We start from the raw sequence: 19,881 nt of genomic DNA, 5'->3' as shown, positions 1-19,881 counted from the left end.
TCGATGGAATTCCAAGGAGCAAAACAAAGTCTGCTCCCCGTATTGTGGATCTTGACGAATCTTTAGGTCGCATCATGTCAGAAGAGGAATATGCGAATGCGCGCTCGCGACCCCAAGCAGAAGATGACCCGGACAGGGCATTGGCGATGCAGCTAGCCGATGAGGAAAACCACCGGACACGTAGAATGGATGCGGCCTCACACACTAGGGGCTGTGCAGTTTGTGGAGAAACTCATCTTATAAGTGAGCTTCCGTCTCTTACAAATCGTAATCATCTCCCACAAGTGTGTAGCGATTGCTACCATGGCTGGCTTGAGTCAGAATTGAATTTAAAAAGCCAGAAGGAAATAAAATGTCCTGAAATGGGTTGCAAAGAGCTTCCGAATCACGCGGAGATGCAGCAATATGCCTCACCGGAAAGCTTTGCACGATTCGATGCCCTCTCAGTCCGTGATGCGCTGACCGACGATCCTAACTTCCGATGGTGTCGCAATCCTAATTGCGACTCGGGCCAAATATTTGAACCCGACCACTCTAGTCATATATTTTGGTGCATAGCTTGTGGCTTTGAATCCTGCAATTTCCTTGGGGAAGGCGTACACGAAGGGGAGACTTGTAAAGAATTTGATCTCAGAACTAGGATGGGGAATAGGACGTCCCAAAATGCACCACCACATGAGCGGGCTGCCGCGATTGCTCAAGCTGCAAAGAAATGCCCCGGGAAAATTGCCGCTGGAGTATTGAAAAGCTTGAAGGCGACGATCATATAACTTGTAAGCCCATCATGCCTCCCTGTGTATACATAAGGTCAAGCAGAATGCTGACGCAGGACGGTATCTTCAAATTTAGGCTCAAAGTGCAGGCATGAGTTTTGTTGGAATTGTCTCGCCAGCTATCAAGCCATCCGGGATAAAGGCAGCTCAGAACATGCCACAACTTGCGTCCACCACTCAAACCAGCGGCATGTTATTGAGAATGACGAAGTCACAAATCGGAAAGCTCAGGCAGAAGCTGGAACCAAAGATACAGCCAATAAAGCTACAAAAACCGCTGTAGAAATTCAAGCAGAGAGACTAACAGAGAACAATCACTATGAAGCAGATTCGAAGGAGCTGTGGGTTTACGATTCGAACTTTCGAGACAACGATTCCGTCTCGTCTTACCGTGGAAGTCAAGGTTTCTCCTCGTCTGCATTGTCATCCGCTACTTCTTTCGGACTTCACCTCCCGGCACTTACTGACCAATTCGTAAGCGTGGTCTTGGAAGACGCCGGTATGAAGTCACTGCTCTCCAGCGGGTTTGATTTAATGAGCAGAGATCGATTTGAGCGAAATATACGCCGTCTACTAAGGCGATATGCCCTCAATCTTCTCAAATCAGCATCAAACGAGATCCAGACTGGAGCTGCGAAGTACATCAGAAACCAGAGTCGCCTGATAGCTAATCGTATTCTATACACGTTCATACACCCGGAGTATACGAATTTCAGCACCATAGATGAACTACCTATGTTGAGCGGTGTTCAGAAATCCGAGCACTTCCTCGAGCAAGCAGTGCCAATCGAGGACATGGAGGATCCTAGCTAACCTTCCAGGAAGCAGGCCTCGGACGGGTATTCGTCTGAGTCTAGTAATTCTAATGATGACACTCACCAATCAGTCCAACTGAACCTCGACATTCAGCCTCTCAAACAAGTTTTGATATACAGCGATCAATTCGAAAAGCTGAGGGACTCCGTAATTCCGATACAGCTAGCAACCGAGGAACTGATGGATTTGAGCTTCCCTGCGTCTCAAAGCGCCATAGATGTGAGAATGACCCTTGTTCTATGCCGAAGCTACTCGCATCTGTGCGTCCGAAATTCTATCATATTCTAATTTCACGAAAGTGCGTCCACTGTACGCAACAGGGACATCGGTGCCATGGTTTTCTTACGACAGGGGTACTATACGAGGCCCTAAAGACCGCCGACGCCTTCATTAGCTCATGCCCGATGCAGAATTATCTCCATTATCGTTGCAGAGCCCTAATTTGCCAATTTGTGTTTATTTCGACTTTCTCTGCGCCCGATCCGAGTCTGGAGCTGACAAATTATAGGTCGTCGATCTCCACTTTCGGATGAAATCAGTGAAAGCCTCATCGCGCATATCTTGGCATTACGCAGTTGTAGCAATCAAACAAATCTCGAAATGGATCTCATTTTCCAACTGATCAAAGCTATAGAGCAGGAAGTGGAGAAGGAGTCCATCAGAATTCTACAAGAGCGCTACCAGCATCCGGATTTCGTGAATCGAACGACGAAGTCTGTATCAAAGACGCCAGCCAGCGGCCATATGGCAAGATTATTTGAGCTGCAGACAGATATTCGAAAGGTGGTATGGCAGCAGCGTATAGTAATGAATGAAGAGCCGCCTTCAATCAATCATTCTCATAACGCCCACCATGAAAGCAAACCCTCCGGCATCACATCAACTGAACCGCCATCTAAGAGACATCCTGTTGATACGTTGCGTGTACGATCAGGGTCGCAGCAAGCTTTTACAGTGCCCATTAGCTACTGGCAAACGATCATGAAAGGTTGGAGTAAGATAAGAAGACCGCGAGTGGCTGCGGGAATGAGGAGAATCGAGTGGACTTGCGTAAGTCAAACCTGAAAACTCCGTGAACGTTATTGAAGCTTAAGTGTCAGGACTGCGGCCATCAACTTCACGGTGACTTTAACTCGGATTCAAATGCTGTCAAGAGCTTAGAAACCGCTCTCTAAAATTGTGGCCCTGAACAACAAAATAGCACATCTCTCAAGTCCGACCCTAGCAACGCAGCCGGCACGTCAAATACTCCAACAACATCTACAAACGCGGCATCCGGTGGGACTCCAAATGGCCAGCTTCCTGCGAATTACCCATCAACTTGCCAAATACAGGAATCTGGGAATTCACTCGCGGAAGAAGCTGAAGCTGCCTTGCCGAGATATCTTGCAATCTGCGTCAACACTGGCGGCATTTACGTGACATTGCCCGAGATAGCTGTACCAAAGAGCACATCCGATGCCATTCTGTTTGATATGATGAAGGCATCGTACCAAAAGCTTCGTGGCTTCCGGATTCGCTTTGCGTTTCTTTTGAGACCTGTAGGCGTGGAATTCGTTCATGTAAGATCCCTTCAAGAAACAAAGCTCCTCAACGTAATGTTTCGATATATGGTTCTAACTGCTGATACTAGTTCTCTCTCTGGAACCTCCTCAAAGGGTACGTCTCGATCTGTGATCGACCTCGATGCGTCCCACCAGAGAGCCTCTCGGACTACGAGTTCATGCCCCGTCCGATCGTCCCGCTTCCGCCTATGCCGCCTGAAGTCTTCATTCACTATCTCCAACACGGTGATGGGGATCTAAATCCGATCCGTAGTATCTGGGCACCTCGCCTCCCGAAACGGCTGCACAGCCCCATCGTCAACGCTGGTATGCCAAGCTACGGATGGGGCATCCATATTATTGAAGGGACAAACCGGGAGCTTGTCTTCTGGATCATCATGTTCACAATCTTCGCCAGTATCCTTACGACTATACTCTGGTCTTCGCTCAAAGATGATGCCCAAGACGAGTCGGGTCTTGGATCGCTGATCGTTGCGCTGCCGTCCGTGCTATTAGGGGCGTGGCTTTTCAGGCTCGGCGCGGCATAGTCTTGTTGGATAGGGTAAACCTTAGAAATCCGCTCCAGGCATTGCAATAGTTCGGGATGCCTCTAACAATGTCCAGACGGTAGGGAGCGCGGATGTAGTAGCTAGATGATAGCCACGTCAGGCACATTACGTGTGAACTGCCGAACCGCAATTTGGAGCACCCCCGACACTACTTTCCGCATAGAAAGATTCCTCTACCGCGGTCTTCTGAAGTCGGCCACTAAGCCATTGAATGACATGACCCTGGAGTCGCGACCTGTCAAGCTCACGTGACGTCTGGACCATGCTAGTTCGCCAGGAACCAACAGCAAGACCGCATTTCGACAACTTACGTCTCTCACTCGTTTAGAGACACACGAAACTAGCCCTTTGAGTCTTGTCAACGTACTCTTGACCCACAAAGGGTATCCTATTCTTAGCCAAGACGACGCCTTGCTGTACCCGTGGAGACTGCCACACTGCTAAAAATAAGCGTATTCTGTCAGGTTAGCGCCAACGACTTCATTTGTGGGCCACCCGCCCCCTAGCCGCCCGACTTCGAGGCTGCGGCCCGTTCCTCTACCCTTTTGAGTTTAGGGGATCGACTAGCCTGCCCAGGGGGGCTCAGGCAGAAACTTTCAGCGTATCAGGTCAGCGCCTGCGACTTCATTTATGGGCCACCACCATACATACATAGCCACTCGGCTGCGGCCCGCTCCTCTACGCGTTTGAGTTAATGGGGGTCGACTCTTCACGCCTGGTGGTCTAGCGCTAAGGTGAGTCGATCCCAGTCTGCTTCTTTTCTGGTCTAATAGTTAATCGGCTTGGAAATTGATTGGCTAGTGGGTCTCCATTCCTGTTGCTACCTTAGACGCCAAGTTTGGCGCTTAATATTAGAGAATCACCACCAGGAGTGAAGAGAGGCTGTGGCGTCATGTGCAATACAGATATGGCAGACTCGTCCCCCTCAACTCTAGCTTCTCGACTTCTCCCGTCGCTCCTCCTTCAATCTGGCGCTCGCCAATATGAGGTCCATTGAACTAGGTAGTCGAGTCTCAACGCGCTCGACAGAAACCCTGGAAGACCCCTCGTCATCCTCTCTGCTACCAGACAGCGCCAGAAAACTTCCGCGATTTGACACTGCACTGAGCACGCAACGACTCTGCTTTATAGGGCTCGTCTTCTCGTATCTCCTCTCTCTAGGTCTCATCATCGGCGGAACGTTGCTACTTCATGTTTCCACCAACCAGCAATTACACGACGGCTTCCCGGGGAGCGACCCAATACTCCGTACTGGAAACATCTCTAATGCCGTCCGCGAAACCCTCGCATTCATCTTCAATGCCTCCGTGACAGTAATCACAGAGTGCCTTGGATACATCCACGCCACGTCGCTCCGGTGGACTCTATATCACGAGGGTCGCCTACGCCGCAACTCCAACATCCGCCTGTTCACCAGCTCCCGCAACTCAACTCCCAACTCGTGGTACATGAACGCGGTCTGGGCCATCCTACTAGTGACCGCTCAGAGCTGCGCGTCGCAAGTGCTCGCGAAATACGGATACCGCACCAACAGCATCGGCGTCAACAGCCTCGCCGTCCTCCTCCTCGGCATATCCATCTTCCTCCTCTCCCTCCTCTCAACCTGGTCCCTCCACCCCACCCACCGCACCCAAATCATATCCTGGAGCTCTGACCTCCTCAATGCCGCCCTCGCCCTCCGCCACACCACGCCCCACAGCCCCGCAACCTACGACCTCTCTGCCAGCCTTCCCAAGCGCCGCCAGCCCTCCGCCCGCACCACCAGCCGCAGCGTCACCGCTACTGTCATCTTCCTCTGGTTTGTCGCGATCGGGTGCGCCGGCGGCTCCATAATATGGTACAAGCACGACCAGGACTACCCCGACAGCATCAACGGCGACACCGCGCCCATACAGCTAATCAACCACGCCGACAGCTTCGGCGCCAATCTCGCCGTCACGGCCGTCAACATCCTCTTCCTCGCCGGCGTGCAGATCGTGTACGCGCTCGCACTGCACTCGGCCGAGCAGCTCGTCAACCTCTCGCGCGACGAGGCGGCGTGGCGGCGCGCAGGCTCTGAGAAAGGCGCGGTTGTCGGCGGCAGCTCGCTGGCCGGAGTTGCGAAGTCGTGGGAGGCGCTGCTGCTGCTGGCGATGAAGCCGCTGAGCCATTGGGTGTTCGGGCTGACGGTGTCGATTGATATCGGCCATTTTGTGGAGTATTCGCTGCACCCGTTTGTGGGGCTCGCGGCCATGGCGGCGGTGTTGGCTTTGTTTGGGACGTTTTTGGCGTATAAGAGGCCGAGGGGGCCGCAGCCGGCGTTGTATGGGGATTTGAGGGGGTTGGGGCAGCTGGTGGATGAGTGGGGGGAGGGAGCGGATGGGAGGATTTATTGGGGTGATAAGGGGGATATTGGGGGGCAGGGTGGGATGAGGCTGGCGGGCACGTCGCCGTTCCCCGGGAGTGTGATACCGATCAGGTTTGATGGGAGAGAGTATCGGGGGTTGGTGCCGGATATGGAGCTACGAGAGCGGCGGGGTTTTTCTTTTTCGAGGAGTTGTTCGAGAATATTTGAGAGGGGGTTTCCTTGGAAGGGGAAAGGGAAGGGTGAGGGAGAGGGGTTAACGTGAGGATTTGAATGGTTCTATACTCACGAAGAAATGTTGCACCATAGAATCTTTGGGTTCGAATGTGTCTATTGTTGTTCGGCTGTGAAGTACGGAGTCAAGATAAAGACTCCACGTTTGAGGGAATTATCCGGACTAGACAACATCTCACAGAATACTCCTTTTTGGTATGAGGTATCGAAAGACCGACTGACCAACTCATAGCTCAAATTAACAAGCTCGCGTTGTTCTCCGAATACTGTTCCTAGGTATGTGATCAGATTCGTCGAAATAGGAGACTACTTACTCTATTTCAAAGCGCACCCAAGCTTCTAGAGAGGATCCTTGATAGGCGTAATGTAGGTGTTGCGACGGAGCATGCATCCGACGTCAGCGTCCACGGGGTCGTGTTCGCCGATTGAGCAGATTAAGACATGAATTCCTCACCCAGCTTTCGCTCCTGCTATTCCTGCCGCTCCTGTGCCGTCCATGTTGGCCATTCCTCCCACCCCTTCCATTTATCTTTTAGCTTTGTGTCGTGCTCTTTGCCTTGAGCTCTGGATTTGGGGTTGAGGATCTCGTCTTGATACCTGTCCCAAAAGTCGGAGAACTTCAAGGCTATTGGCCCTGATTTGCAGGACAACAATTCCATAGCGATCTTGACATCAAGGAACATTTTGACGGTTTGCGACCGAATATGCGAGTCTAGCTCCGAAGTCAAGCATTTAATGTTAGAGGGGAACTTCTTTATGACGTGCTCAGCATAGACTTAGTTGTACACAGCCTGAGCGGGGAGCAAGTCAACTCTGTTGAGCTTAAGCGCATAGTGAGTGCAGAAGTGTAGTTGGCAGTAGATGTCACTATAGCGCCGCTTATTCGCGTAACGGGCAAAGTTGCCGATCCCGAAAGTAGACTTCGCAACAAACGACTCGAACGGAGTTCTACCCGAAGAATCTTGCATTATGGGGTCCGCACCCGCTTCTATTAAGACCGATGCGTATGGTAGGACTTTAATATAGTTGTGCCAGGGTTTGTCGTTTTCCATGACATGATAAAGCGCAGTTTTTCCTCGGTTACTTTGGACGTTCAAGTTTTCGCAGAGAGAGGTGAGAAGTTTAAAGCCTTGCGAATGCATCCGACAGTAAAAGTAGTCCATAGAAACGACAGCTTTATAAATCGGATACTCGTTGTCGGGATAAGGTATGTTGGGGTTGGCGCCGTGTTGTAGAAGTAACTCTGCAATCACTTGTCTCATTTGTCGCTGGACTGAATCTTCTCGGTTGGATGGCACGAGGATTCGATTAAATGGACTGATAGAATCGCTCGCTCCTCCATCGTTCGAATCCATCCCGGCCTCGAGTAGGGTCTTGACCATAGGAAGGTGATAATTATCCACGGCGTGGCACAGAATATTCCCGGCGCCGGAAGTCCAACTAAGATTCACCCCATGTCTGATCAAAAGCTTAAGGAACTTCGGCGATTGAGCTCTGAACAAATGAGGGTAGGCATAGCTGGAACGGATCGTATCCAAACATCGTATGGCCACGCTATTCTGGAGTTTGACAAGCCCATTAGATTAGCTCCCAGCTGAAGCAGCAACGTAGCCTAATACACACTAGTTTATTTCTTAGAGTGTGTGAAATTGAAAGACGTACAGCTTTGATCTCAGGTTTTCCCACTTCCTGCAGATTATACCACATGCGATTTCCGATCCAAGCGCGCGGATCATGGTCGACGTGCATACCAAAATGGTCCAACCACTTCCCTAGCAAGTCTGTCATTTGGCTGCTCTTTAAATTCCGGTCTTTGCCTAGTCGTTGTGCGTATTGCAATAGTATGGGAAGAGTTCTAGTGCTTGGTTGAATAGATGGTACCATGGATTTCATGAACCAATCAATGGCTGGCCAATGTCCATTCTCCGACTTGCCGTTGGCATTGTGATATAGTAGGTATTGAATGAGACAATGGTCTCGCTCGAAATATTGCCCATCTCAGAGAGGGATATCGCTCGCAATCGCAGTTCTCGTCGCTCAGCCGATGGTCAATCTCATCGTTATCTATCCCGAACTGCGCGCTTGTGCAACTCGGGTTGCAAGAACACATGAATGTTGGAGTGAGTCCGAAGGAGGTTGTTGAGGTCGGACTCTGCAGCCATTGCGACATCTCCAATAGGATCTCGTTGGGAGCCGTGTGCAGCGCCATCGTTGGGAACACGCTTGCCGGGTGAATACCAGTGGTGCCGACAGGAAACGAACACAATCTTAGTAGTTTGGCTGTTGTTAGTTTCGAATCGTCAAGTGAGTCTTTATCAACCTCTGCCGAGAGCGACACTGGCGTGGAGCTGAAATTGGTGCACGGTGGGTGAGCCAATGCGCGACTTAGACAGCAAAGAAACGCTGAGTCGCCGTCAGAGGCTTATTAAGGTTAGTTCAAGGGCGTTACAGAGCCATGTAGGAAACAAACCCTCATGAGAGTGGTATGTTGGATGAAGAGGTAAGTGAGAAGGAGATGCGTTGAGGTAACTAGATGCGTAGCATGCTGACTCATCCGAGCTAGATCTAAATCAGACTAGCCTTCATCCACGCGCTGTATCAAAATCGGCCACTACCAGTACGAAGGTAGGCCACAGGTTTCATTTCATCTGATGCTCGTTCATGTGAGGCTAAGCTGCCCGAATTAGCAGCTCACTAGAGTACCTTAGGTAATCCTTTGTGTATGCCTTATTTTTAGTGGTCATTTTACTCTGATCTAGCAGGCTCTCCTTGTTCCTGTGTCCTCAATTGCGTCCGTTATCATCGCAACACCAATGAAAAGACTCCACGCTTCAGTAGTGGCATGCTCGTACCAAGGCTATTCAAGCTTTCTCTACGCGGCACGCTCCATAGATCAGGAGGTGCTAGACCCCTAGCTTCTTTCTACGGACGCTCCCGCAGCCCAGAGATGTTGATTTCCCGACCACTCCTCCTTCAGCCACGGCCCATCCCGCCACCACACCTGCCACTCTCGAGCCGAAAAAGCTAGTCAATGTGCCCTCTCATGTTCCCATTCCCTGTAATCGGGCCATGAAATTGCACTCGTACTCGCATTCTCAGGAGAATTCAAGATCTCGTCTCTATGCTTTTCCCAAAAGGCACGGAACTTTAGCCCCATCGGTCCTCCCTTCCATGGAAATGACTCGAGGGCGTCCATGATGTCAAGGAAAATTTTCACCGTCGACGAATGGATGGTTTTCCATGGACGGCGAGCCTGAGGCCAGCTGTATTGTTCAGGATACTTCCCTAGAACATGCTCCGCATATGTCTGCTCGTATACGATCCGAGCGGGGATCAGATCTGGTTTGTTGAGCTTACATGCGTAGTAAGTCATGAAATGGAGACGAGATTGATCACGTTGGCGACAAGTACCCCTCGATGCGATGGGCAATCCTCCGCAACCACACTCGGCTCTTGCAATACCTGTTACGCCGCAATATCGATGGAAGGTTGGCAAATGGATATTGGCCCGCTATCGAATGGGTGAGGAAATGTGGTCACCTCGGCCGGGGCCTTGACAGTGTCCTCATCCTTTTGCAGTATGCGCAACAGTTGGGAGAGAACCGCAACATCCTCGGGAGCCAGTTGACAGAGCTTTTGAGAGCCTATCTAGACCATCTCATGGATGGAAATTACGACCTGTACTGGAATTCAGAAAGCCCCTGTAGCTGGGTACAGCTTAATCAAAACTATATCAAGGTGGTATGTCACCGAATAGCTTCGCGATCTCCAAGAGTCGACCGCTAATGAGTTACAGGTCGAACTGATCCTTCAATTGGGGGCAGATCCTATGGGACTGTCAGATACAGTGTCCCACCCATCAGCTGCTTTTTTGTCCTCAGCAATACCTAACTTTTCCCGAGTCGATTCACCGGAGATCCTTGCAATATTCATCAAACACGGGGCAGGTCTGAACTGGTCCTCTCCAGCCACTGGAAACGTCCTCCATGTTGCGGTGCTATGCCTCCGCCTTTCCACGGTTGAGGCGCTTCTAAGAGCTGGCATGGATCCCAACGTTGGCGGAACGGGGAACGCGTTTAACCCACTCGACCGGGCGCTCACTTTTCTGTACTGGTTAAGTGACCATGACGAAGAGGACACACGAGCCATGATCGCAGAGCTGCTTCTTAGACACGGCGCCGACCCCAACACACCGGGCCCCAACAGCGAATACCCAATCCACAAAGCAGTCGCCGAACACCTGCAGCCAATGAACAAGGTGTACTTTAAGTCTCTGGTGTCCCGCTGCATCAACGTCAACGTGCAGAACAGCCAAGGCAAAACTGCGCTTCACATCGTCATGGGGCAACACGACGAAACGAACTCCTCGGGCGAAGACAACTCTCTCTGGTGTGCGAGGATCTTGATGGACGTTGGCGCAGACCCGTGCTTGCCCGACTCGTCTGGACGGACTCCTTTCCAGTACGCTCTTGGGACATCTACCTTCGGCGTCGGCAACTGTACGGGCTCTATGCAACACATCTACGACCTGTGCCGTTGTAGTGACCAGAATCCTGGCAACACTCCAGCCTGTCCATTACAGCACGCTGGTGCAGCTCAGGTTGTAGGAACTCGTAGATATTCCGATGCGCTTGGGCAAGACTGTTGAGGTCGGAGTCCTTGAGCCACTGAGAAATCTCCAAGAGAATCTCGTTGGGAACCGTGTGGAGCGCCATGATGGACCACCGACTCTCCTCGCGGATGCGAGCTTTGAAGGTGGAGGAATTTATCGAGGTTGTTGAAGGTGAAGTAGGTGAAGAGGTTGATCGTGAGGGCCCGCCTGCTATAGAGAGTCTTACCCTTCGGATCATCGTGAGTCCGCCACCGGCTTAATCTTACTCAAAGAAGTACAGCAGCTGGGCAGCTCTCGAACTCTTAATTTCTTTCAACCGTTTTCTCCCCTCTTCGGCTAATGCTAACGTATATGCTTACGGCCTAAGGGGTTCCTAAGAAAGCTTTCAGCGATATAGTAAGCTCTACCGCTAAAGCATATACTACCAGAGAAAACGATGTCATACCTGCACTTCTTATAGTCAAACCTAATAGCTATTGTCCTATCGTTTCCATCGCCCATCATGTTTGCCATACCACGCGACCCCAACTTTCTCCGGACCTACCCTCCCGCCTCACCCCTCACCCAAACCACCGACACTCCAACCTACCTCTTTCCCTTCTTCGAGCCCAACCCGGCCCTCCGCCCTTTCCCATCCCTAATCTCAACACTCCAACCTACCTCTTCCCCCCTTCCTGCCAATGCCACGGCCAACTCCCCCAAGAGCTGTTGCGTTTTGGGCGTTAGCAAATAAAGTAGACCACGTGACCGACGTGCCAAGATCTAGATATCGCATTCATAGCAAAGCAAGGTGCCGTTCCTACCACGTACTTGTCAGCTATCACTACATGCCTCCCATTCAGGGCCTCCCTGTTGACTGGATCATCCGAGATGACACCTCCGAGGCCCACTGTATTCTTGGGAGCCTTTTCATATAAAAAATCATTGCGTTACATGACAGAGTTATGGAGAAAGAATGAAGAGACATGACTGAATAGATCGATATATGGCCAATGCCGAAAGTAGCGAAGATTGGGAAATTGATTCGGAAATGAGGTCGGGGTCGGTAGGGATGTGACCGAAGCCAGAAATTTGAATTATTGAGATATGTACAGTCGAAAGTAACTTTTCCGCTATGCTTCTTCGGTCGTTTGATGCCGTAGTGACGGCCGTCTAATGCAGGTAAGGTAGCGACCGGTTCGTCATCTGATGCTAATTCCGCTTCAATTAAAAGGATTAGAAGGACTCCCCACCACCAACAGGTACGTAGTATTGTATCGTCGGCCGTGACACGAGACTCCGGGCCTCCCGAGAGTCCTTCGTGATACACCGAGCTGTACACAAAAGCATCACCCCGAGTAGAGCATCTATTTGCTCTTGGGTTGCCAGCTGCCGTCCTCGATCTCATACTCGTCGGGGCTGAATCCCGGTGCGACTGGGACGTGTTAGTCACAAAGATTGAACCCTGAGAAGTCAAAAACAGCATACCTGTCGTGCCAATAAGCGTCCACTCGCCCAGGCTCTTGCAGTGCTGCCACTGCCAGTGGTCAATGGCGATCTGCGGCGCCTGGCTATGGAAAATGTCGGGGCCAAGCGTCTTCTCCACAGTCTTGGTGCCGTTGTTGTATGAAAGCTCGAGCGCCAGCGGGGCTCCGGCGTAGTAGTGCCAGACCTCGACGGCATCGATGCGGTGCCAGTACGACCAGCCAACTTTGCCCTCAATGAGGTAGTAGATGGCCGTGCTGGCGGAGCGGGTGGCGTTGAACTGGAGGGTGTCCTCGAAGGTTTGGGCGTAGTAGCCCTTCTCTGGGTTGGAGACCAGACCGAGCTTGTCGATCACATCGGCGGCAGTGTAGTGCTCTGGGTTTCCGCCGTAGCCCACGGGAACACCCCTTCCGGTCAGGGCATGATCCTCGCTGTTGGCTGCTGGGGCGGCCTTGATAGCGGGAGCGACTGCTGCCAAAGCCAACAGGGCCGTGAGGCGTGCGAGCAGGGGCAGGTGAAACATAGCTGCTACGCCAGGGAGGGATATATTGGACGATCTGGGGGCTGCTGGGCGTGGGAAAAAGCACAATTGGGCAGCTTTGACGCGGTGCAGGTGAGAGCAGCAAACAAGGTGGTGTCGCGACCGGACTGCTGGGGCGCGCGAGGTGCTATTTGAGAGGGCGGCAGCAGCTCATTTGCGGTGGCTGGGCCCGGGGAGGCGGGCTCAGTTTGCCTAACGGGAAGCGATTGCTCCATGAGGCTGTCGTATGGCGCAAGCGGCGGCCTGCATGCATCGCGCCGGCATCCACGGCTCACTCAGCGCCACTCGTTGTTGCACGACATGGCACAAGATAGCAGTGCATTGAAGGGCTATCCTCTGCACCACATCCCGCACGACGACTGTGAGACTGTTTCCCAGGGTGCCAGGCTCCTCAATGTTGGTTCAATGTCGGTGCTGTCACAGCACGATGAAGGCTGTGACGACGCCTGGACTCGGCAACCAGACAAATGGAACGATTCGCGATTCATGATGCTTGCGCACTCGAAAAGGGAGCCCTGCGCTTCCCCCACGCCGATTCCGTCTCGCCGCCGGATCCTCGCTCTCGCAGGAGGCCTCGCCACAGGGCTCCACCGACAGAAGCATAAAGTCGTCTCGAACTGACTGCTCGACCCCCAGTGCCCCCTCGCGGAGATGCCCGGCGGCTGCCAGCAAATCAGGGCCCGCGTCCCATCCAGGGGGTTTGCCGTGAAGGTTATACAAGGGGTTGTAGCGGGAACTGCCCAGGCCGTGGCGGCTGGAACCAATCACGGGCCGCCGTCGAGAGCGGACCGCGTGCGCCCAAGGGCCCCAGAGGGCAAGCGGCAAGCGGCAAGCGGCAAGCCTGGGTGCACCCGCGCACCCACCACCCTGGCATTGCCCTCGGCAAAGCTGGCCTCCCAGGCACAGCGAGCCCAGATAACAGAGCTGCCCAACGCGGCCCCGATCAGCGCTCCCAACCCAAAATGCCGCACCCCAGCCGCTGCTCTCCTCGTCTGCACCAGCACTGTCAGTGATCGCTCACCGATCGAACCCTGGGCGCATCTAGCGTGTGCAACGACGACTTCACATAACTTGTGCTGCGCTGCTGCGTCCTGTCCACTGTCCACTCTCATCCCACCCACCGCGCGTGGAGACGCTCTCCGCTCTCCGCTCTCCGCTCTCCGCTCTCCGCTCTCCGCTCTCCGCTCTCCGCTCCCCGACACCAAGACATTCCCCGCACTGCAACACCATGGGCGTCGCCGAAGATCTCAAGGCTGACCTGCCTGTCGCCATGACCATGGCCGCCTTCATGGGCGTGGCCTGGTACCTGTGCGTCGAGCTCAACATCCGGCTGTGGTTCGCCTTTCTGCGCAAGCGGGGCCTCTACTTCTGGGCGTGCTGCGTGGCCTCGTGGGGCGTCTTGACGCAGCCGCTGTTCATGGTACATCCACTTTTCTTCACGTTTCCGCCGCATTCGGACAGCCCTCGAAGGCTGTACACACGTCGACAGGCGCCGAGCTCACCAATCACTAGGTTCTCGTCGACTTCGACCAAGTCACCAATCCCTACGCCGGATTGACCCTCATTTACATCAGCTGGTTCATCATGGTCATCCCGCAGTCCGTCGTCCTCTACTCGCGGCTGCACCTTGTAATCGCCAACCCGGACCTCCACCGATACGTTCTCTACATGATCTGCTTCACCACCATCTGCATCGCCCCACCCACAATGGGCCTCGGTATCGCCTCGCAAGGCTCCGGCGACCCCCGCCTCATGGCCGCCAACAAAGTCTGGGACAAGGTCCAGGTCACCATCTTCTTCGTGCAGGAAACCATCATTTCCATCCTATACATCATTGAAACCCGGCGCGTGCTGGAGAACCGCGCAACGCTCGGCGAGACGGACAAGTCCGTGCGCAACGTCATGCACCACCTCATCTACACCAACATCCTCGTCGTGTGCCTCGACATCGCGCTGCTGGGACTCTCCTACTCGCATTTCTTCTACGTGCAGTCCGCCTTCAAGCCGTGTGTGTACGGCGTGAAGCTGCGCGTCGAATTCTCCATCCTCAATCGCCTCGTGCAGTCCGTGCGCGGGGGCAGCTCATACAATTCGCACTCGCGGTCCGCCAAGGATAATGGCGGAAGCAAGAAGGAGGGGGAGAGCCGGTGGAGGTCGACGCCCCGACACGACGTCAGGCTGGAGACGTACTCCAACACGAGCGAGGTCAACATCGTTCCCCCGAGCGTCCACCGCAGCTCCTCCCCTACGAGCAGCCTCAAGCTGGAGCCGTACGGGAAGGACGGGATTTTGCAAACGACGCAGATATCGGTGACGCAGAACAAGCGCGATGATGAGGAGAAGAGGGTGTAAAACAGATGAACGAGTTGGCGATTGTTTTTTTTTTCTATGTTGCCAATCTTCCTAGGCTTAGCGTTACTGCAGCGCATCATACGAGGTGTTGGGAATTTTCTAGGTTGTTCCCCTGTGCGGAATAGAGAATAAGGACTAGGGAATATGGAGGAGTGTAGGATATTTCTTTTACATTTACGAGACCATGTACTTCCTCATAAGTTTGGCGGTTAGCGATTTTCTTATGATATCCAATACGCTACATATTCATTTTGTTCACACATCCTACACCCTCCAGATAGCCTTAGCTTTCTGATTGTGTTCCAATTCTAGCCATTGATTGAGCCCACGTGATAATTGCACACTCCCACCTCCATAAGTTCCATCATCCCCCCCAAATGACCTTCCAATTCTCTCCGGAGATCATCTCCTGAAAAGCCGCAGGGATTTTCCGATCTGCATACACGTCAGATGTTACCCAACGTGCGCCCACCCCTGCACTCTCGCGGCTAAAGGTTGCAAGGTTCCACTATTTATTCTCCCACCCAGATCCACTCTTCCTGGTACGCGATCGCCCCTGTGCCCTTAAAACACCACAATTCATGCATTTGCATTTTTGTTTTCTTGCTTTTTGGAGGCGGATAGGAGGGGGCGAAACGGAGACATGCGCAGCTGTGGCAGCTTGTGGGCTACTGCAAACCTGCCTCGAGGCGTGCTCCGATCGAAAACATGACCTTGTCGCCCATCGTACCTCTTCAAACCGCTATACCCTCACAATGGCAGAGTCGAGCTTCCGATCCGGAAGCATATTCAGCAATAACCCCTTTAGCCGATGTTGACGCTTCAACTCATCATAAGCATATTCCCCATACTTCGCCTGTCCGCATCCCCAGATCAGCACTACCCGCCAGCTGCTAAACAACACCGACAAACCACCGCCTACAATGTTACAAAGCTACCCGATAACCCACACAGAACCACTCGCTCTCGCACCTTTACAGTCCCAGCATTTCGTACTGTAGATTGCAGATCCGGCCGCCCCAAAGATCCATGCGGCACTACGATCCCAACGTGAACCGCTGAGTAAGCCGAATCCTCAATTGAGCCATCATCCATTCGGACGCGTCTCTTCGTTCGTGTCCATCATCGCGACTCCGTCGATGACCCATCAAGATTGAAGTAGTCCTAGACTTTTAGCACTCGGCAAAGTCTTGTTCACGCGTTTCTTTGCTTCAGGAAGCGCTAGACAGGAGCATCACGACCTGACCCTAGCCTTGCGGTGGGGCGAAGAGTTAAGAGGGGATGGAAATCCGCATCTCTGCATCTGGCATCACCTCAGTAGTTGCTGTTGAGGATCCGGTTGCTCGCTACCTCTTTGATTGGTGTGAGATGGTCGGTGCATAGTTGGCATAGCAAACTAGCTGAGTTGGGCAAATGACATGACAAGCGCTGCCATGTTTGTACCGTCCTCTATAAAGCCAAGGTAGTAGATCCATCTGCTTATATTGTATTCTTCAGTCATGGATTTTACTATATCGCAAAGATTCTCTTGCAACTCCCTCGGTACGTATATCAGCTTTACAAACGTCAAAAAAAATTTGAAAAAGCAGGAGAGAGACATCGGAGAAGTCAAGATTTCGAATGACAACACTTATTCAAATACGCCAGTGCAGTCAGATCGTGGATTCCCCTTAAACTCACCACGGAACTCAGAACATTGCCGTTGTGTGCATCCCCCTATACGGTCTGACTGTAGAGTCAAGCGGGTCTTAGATTTGAACAACTGTTGGCTTATCTTTCGTACCCGTACAGGTTCAAGGCATATTACTAACAAAAGTGTCGGGGATGGGATAGCTGGCACTGTACACAACTGTGTAGGAGGGACAGGACGATGGGAATGAGCCGAATGAGCGCCGGTGGATTGCAGAGGACGGCTTCGAGGACCATATCCTGCATACGCGCTATGATAGCTTGCATATGCGATATGATAGGAATCATCAAAGTCCGCCGCATCGCTGTGGCAGTCCACCTTGGCTAGATGTGGTCACAGCAGCAAAAACCGGGAAAGTCTCACCTGACCCCTCAGAGCGGTGGTAGGGTATCAACCATGCCCAAGACAACAAGTCAGAGCCACGCTGGTGAATGTTCACAATCCAAGGGAGCTAGAAGGGTGCGGACTTAAATCATCAACACCCGTTGCTGGGCTTAAGCCGTTCACTAGAAACATCGCCTATAAAAACCTTCTCGAAGAAAGGAACCACTTCCACGAAAACATCCCCTTCCCAATCACACCCTCTCCACCGACACCACCACCAACACTGCCAACAAAATCTCTACAAAAATCTGCCTTCGATACTCTTTACTTTGGAAAATCCGCGCCTCAACGACGTCGCTACCCACGCTTCCAAACGAGTTGCTTTTACAGATCTCGCGATGGCTTCCAGACAACGAACTCAACAAGCTCGCCCGAGCTCACCGGATGATCTATATCTTCCTAAAGGTTGAACTGCACAAGCGTGCTCTGCGGGATAGGTGTCCATGCGATCCAGATTCCGGGGACTACATAGGAGCGCACAAATGCCGAGACAGTGACCACGTCAGTGAATCACCCTTGCGGTGGGCTATAGTCCGGAAGCGCCCTCGGTTGGTGCAGTACCTTCTCCGCAATAAGATTGACGGCGGACTGGAGAGCGGATACTGGCCAGCACTCTATTGGTTGCTTGCGGAGATCGAAAAGCCTGAAAAGTACCCAACCGAGATCGCCATCTCGCTCTTGCAATACACACAATGATTGGGACAGCCACAGCCCATCCCTAAGAGTGATTTCACTGAGTTGTTGGAAGCTTGGTTGTGTCGGTATCGTGTGTCTGGTGAGCGGACGTACCAACTTAGGTGTAATCCCTACAAATGGACGTCAGATTTCAGGATAGGAAAGCCTGAGGTCGAAGTGGTATGTCACTCTGAAGATCTATAGGATTTCGAGCTATGATGGCTAATGTTGTGCAGGTCAAGCTGTTGTTCCAACTCGGAGTCCACCCCATGGACCTCTCAGAGTCGGGCGTGCATTGGCCGAACGGCGAACCTGTGACACCTCCCTTGCCTCATTTGTTCAGGATACAGGCTCAACCATTCCTTAGGACATTCATCAAGCAAGGAACGGATCTTGATTGGACCACGTCAGAAGGAGAAAACGTACTCCACTTCGCAGTGAAAACGATGCAATACGCAATGGTGAAGGCACTCTTACAGCTGGGGGTGGATCCTAACGTTGGCGGAAGCAGCGATGCCTTCCACCCGCTGCATCGAGCTATCACGTTCGTGGACGGAGATTATCATGTCGACAAACGAAGAATGATTGTGCAATTATTGCTCAATCACGGCACTAGCCCGAACGTGTGGTCCCCCAGCCACGAACATCCGCTTCATAGAATCATATCAGAATTCTACATGGACCATCACACGACGTTGAGCCCGAAGCACTTCACCACCCTCGCGTCTCGGTGCCAGGACGTCAACATCCGCAACGGCCAAGGAAAAACAGCACTCCACTTAGTCATGGAGCAACCCAAGCAGTACATCGACGACCAGAACTGTCTCTGGTGCGCAAAGATCCTGATGGACGCGGGAGCGGACCCATCACTACCAGACGCCACTGGCCAGACGCCCTTCCATTCCGGTATCCAAAAGTCCAAGTTCGGCGTCGGCGATTTTACCAATAGTCCTAACTTCCGAGCTCTCCAATGGCGTTGGGAAGACGCCTACTTCCGACTTCACCTTGCGACCTACTACGCAGTCAAGCTTGGTAGGGTGGACCTGATCCCCGCGCGCGTGGTATACGAGCAGGCGTACTCCTAACACGTCCTGAAGAAACTCCCGGATACCTCGAGCCGGCCGTTGGGATCACATATTCGAGCGCCGACTGTCAAGATTTTTCTCGATTATCATGTACGCTGTGGAGTCCTTTCCTTGGAAGGGAGGGTCAATGGCCGTGATGTTCCGAGCCTTCTGGAGAAAGCATCATAAGTAGGTCATCGTGGCTCCTTCCGAGGTCTTCGAAGGGGAATGGGATCGTCGCGTTTTGGAGGCGGCGTGGGTTGATTGGCCGTTATGGGGTGCAGATGAGTGGGCGAAATGGCGAGACAACCAGATATGGATGCAAAGTAGCCAACTGTAGCAAGGGCTCTGCCTAGCTACATTCATTCGGGCTTTCATTTTACTTGGATGTGTCTTGGGTCCTAAGATAGGAGTCAAGGGACGACGAATCTCTGCCAATGCGAGTCTCAAATCGCCAGCCGAGATTCGTAGCTGGTTCTCTCAGTATAGAATAAAAGAATATTCTATCTAGCCTATTGACGGAATCATTGCTGTGGCGGCCGTCATCCATGTTTGTCTCGTCATTTCGTATAAACTCAAGTGAGCAGCCGCATGCGAGATAATTTTATACTTTTAGTGACATTTCAAGAGGACAAACATTGAACGTAACACATTTCTTACAAGTGAATCACATTGCGTTGAAGGAACTGCGATAGTACGAAGAAGTTGTAGGAACTCGATATATTTATTGACCCATGGATTTGATTCATTTAGCTATCCCAAGAAAAGGGTCTTTTGGCAGCTGGCGTAGGAAGGGCAAAGGATCAGTGAGGAAAGCAT

At 52.3% G+C, this 19,881-nt stretch overlaps 9 protein-coding genes across 9 annotated transcripts; 6 read left to right on the top strand and 3 right to left on the bottom strand.

Moving 5' to 3' along the window:
- Positions 1-212: 212 nt before the first annotated feature.
- On the top strand, positions 213-629 carry BDZ99DRAFT_355100 (uncharacterized protein; the record flags this gene model as incomplete). Its single annotated transcript, XM_033714598.1, has 1 exon — positions 213-629. A coding segment is annotated over one exon (417 nt), but the record flags the coding sequence as incomplete, so codon positions are not given.
- On the top strand, positions 291-1,928 carry BDZ99DRAFT_241443 (uncharacterized protein). Its single transcript, XM_033713601.1, has 3 exons — positions 291-773; positions 850-1,808; positions 1,889-1,928. The coding sequence occupies exons 1-2, from the start codon at positions 713-715 to the stop codon at positions 1,584-1,586; spliced, it is 798 nt and encodes a 265-aa protein (XP_033568231.1). The 5' UTR covers positions 291-712; the 3' UTR covers positions 1,587-1,808; positions 1,889-1,928.
- Positions 1,929-1,947: 19 nt separating this feature from the next.
- On the top strand, positions 1,948-3,906 carry BDZ99DRAFT_577725 (uncharacterized protein). The gene is made up of 3 exons (XM_033728731.1): positions 1,948-2,375; positions 2,804-3,151; positions 3,223-3,906. The coding sequence occupies exons 1-3, from the start codon at positions 2,190-2,192 to the stop codon at positions 3,679-3,681; spliced, it is 993 nt and encodes a 330-aa protein (XP_033568230.1). The 5' UTR covers positions 1,948-2,189; the 3' UTR covers positions 3,682-3,906.
- A 486-nt stretch (positions 3,907-4,392) lies between these two features.
- BDZ99DRAFT_555423 (uncharacterized protein) lies at positions 4,393-6,531 on the top strand. Its single transcript, XM_033727149.1, has one exon. It carries the CDS (start codon positions 4,686-4,688, stop codon positions 6,309-6,311), a length of 1,626 nt encoding a protein of 541 aa, XP_033568229.1. The 5' UTR covers positions 4,393-4,685; the 3' UTR covers positions 6,312-6,531.
- Positions 6,532-6,998: 467 nt separating this feature from the next.
- Positions 6,999-8,179, bottom strand: BDZ99DRAFT_555419 (uncharacterized protein). Its single transcript, XM_033727148.1, has 2 exons — positions 7,943-8,179; positions 6,999-7,798 (listed from the first exon to the last, which is right to left on the bottom strand). The coding sequence occupies exons 1-2, from the start codon at positions 8,014-8,016 to the stop codon at positions 7,057-7,059; spliced, it is 816 nt and encodes a 271-aa protein (XP_033568228.1). The 5' UTR covers positions 8,017-8,179; the 3' UTR covers positions 6,999-7,056.
- A 2,227-nt stretch (positions 8,180-10,406) lies between these two features.
- BDZ99DRAFT_469780 (uncharacterized protein) lies at positions 10,407-11,317 on the bottom strand. The gene has a single exon (XM_033721581.1). It carries the CDS (start codon positions 10,993-10,995, stop codon positions 10,789-10,791), a length of 207 nt encoding a protein of 68 aa, XP_033568227.1. The 5' UTR covers positions 10,996-11,317; the 3' UTR covers positions 10,407-10,788.
- A 478-nt stretch (positions 11,318-11,795) lies between these two features.
- BDZ99DRAFT_469779 (uncharacterized protein) lies at positions 11,796-12,990 on the bottom strand. The gene is made up of 2 exons (XM_033721580.1): positions 12,360-12,990; positions 11,796-12,306 (listed from the first exon to the last, which is right to left on the bottom strand). The coding sequence occupies exons 1-2, from the start codon at positions 12,877-12,879 to the stop codon at positions 12,239-12,241; spliced, it is 588 nt and encodes a 195-aa protein (XP_033568226.1). The 5' UTR covers positions 12,880-12,990; the 3' UTR covers positions 11,796-12,238.
- A 988-nt stretch (positions 12,991-13,978) lies between these two features.
- BDZ99DRAFT_577720 (uncharacterized protein) lies at positions 13,979-15,563 on the top strand. The gene is made up of 2 exons (XM_033728730.1): positions 13,979-14,317; positions 14,410-15,563. The coding sequence occupies exons 1-2, from the start codon at positions 14,126-14,128 to the stop codon at positions 15,247-15,249; spliced, it is 1,032 nt and encodes a 343-aa protein (XP_033568225.1). The 5' UTR covers positions 13,979-14,125; the 3' UTR covers positions 15,250-15,563.
- Positions 15,564-17,707: 2,144 nt separating this feature from the next.
- On the top strand, positions 17,708-19,595 carry BDZ99DRAFT_504703 (ankyrin; the record flags this gene model as incomplete). Its single annotated transcript, XM_033724062.1, has 5 exons — positions 17,708-17,973; positions 18,121-18,178; positions 18,235-19,059; positions 19,096-19,173; positions 19,256-19,595. The coding sequence occupies 5 exons, from the start codon at positions 17,708-17,710 to the stop codon at positions 19,400-19,402; spliced, it is 1,374 nt and encodes a 457-aa protein (XP_033568224.1). The 3' UTR covers positions 19,403-19,595.
- Positions 19,596-19,881: the final 286 nt, after the last annotated feature.

Source organism: Mytilinidion resinicola (genome assembly GCF_010093595.1).
Source record: "Mytilinidion resinicola strain CBS 304.34 unplaced genomic scaffold BDZ99scaffold_42, whole genome shotgun sequence".
NCBI classification, from domain to species: Eukaryota; Fungi; Ascomycota; class Dothideomycetes; order Mytilinidiales; family Mytilinidiaceae; genus Mytilinidion; species Mytilinidion resinicola.
Note: the sequence above shows the minus strand (reverse complement) of the source record. Positions and strands in the feature narration are given on the sequence as shown.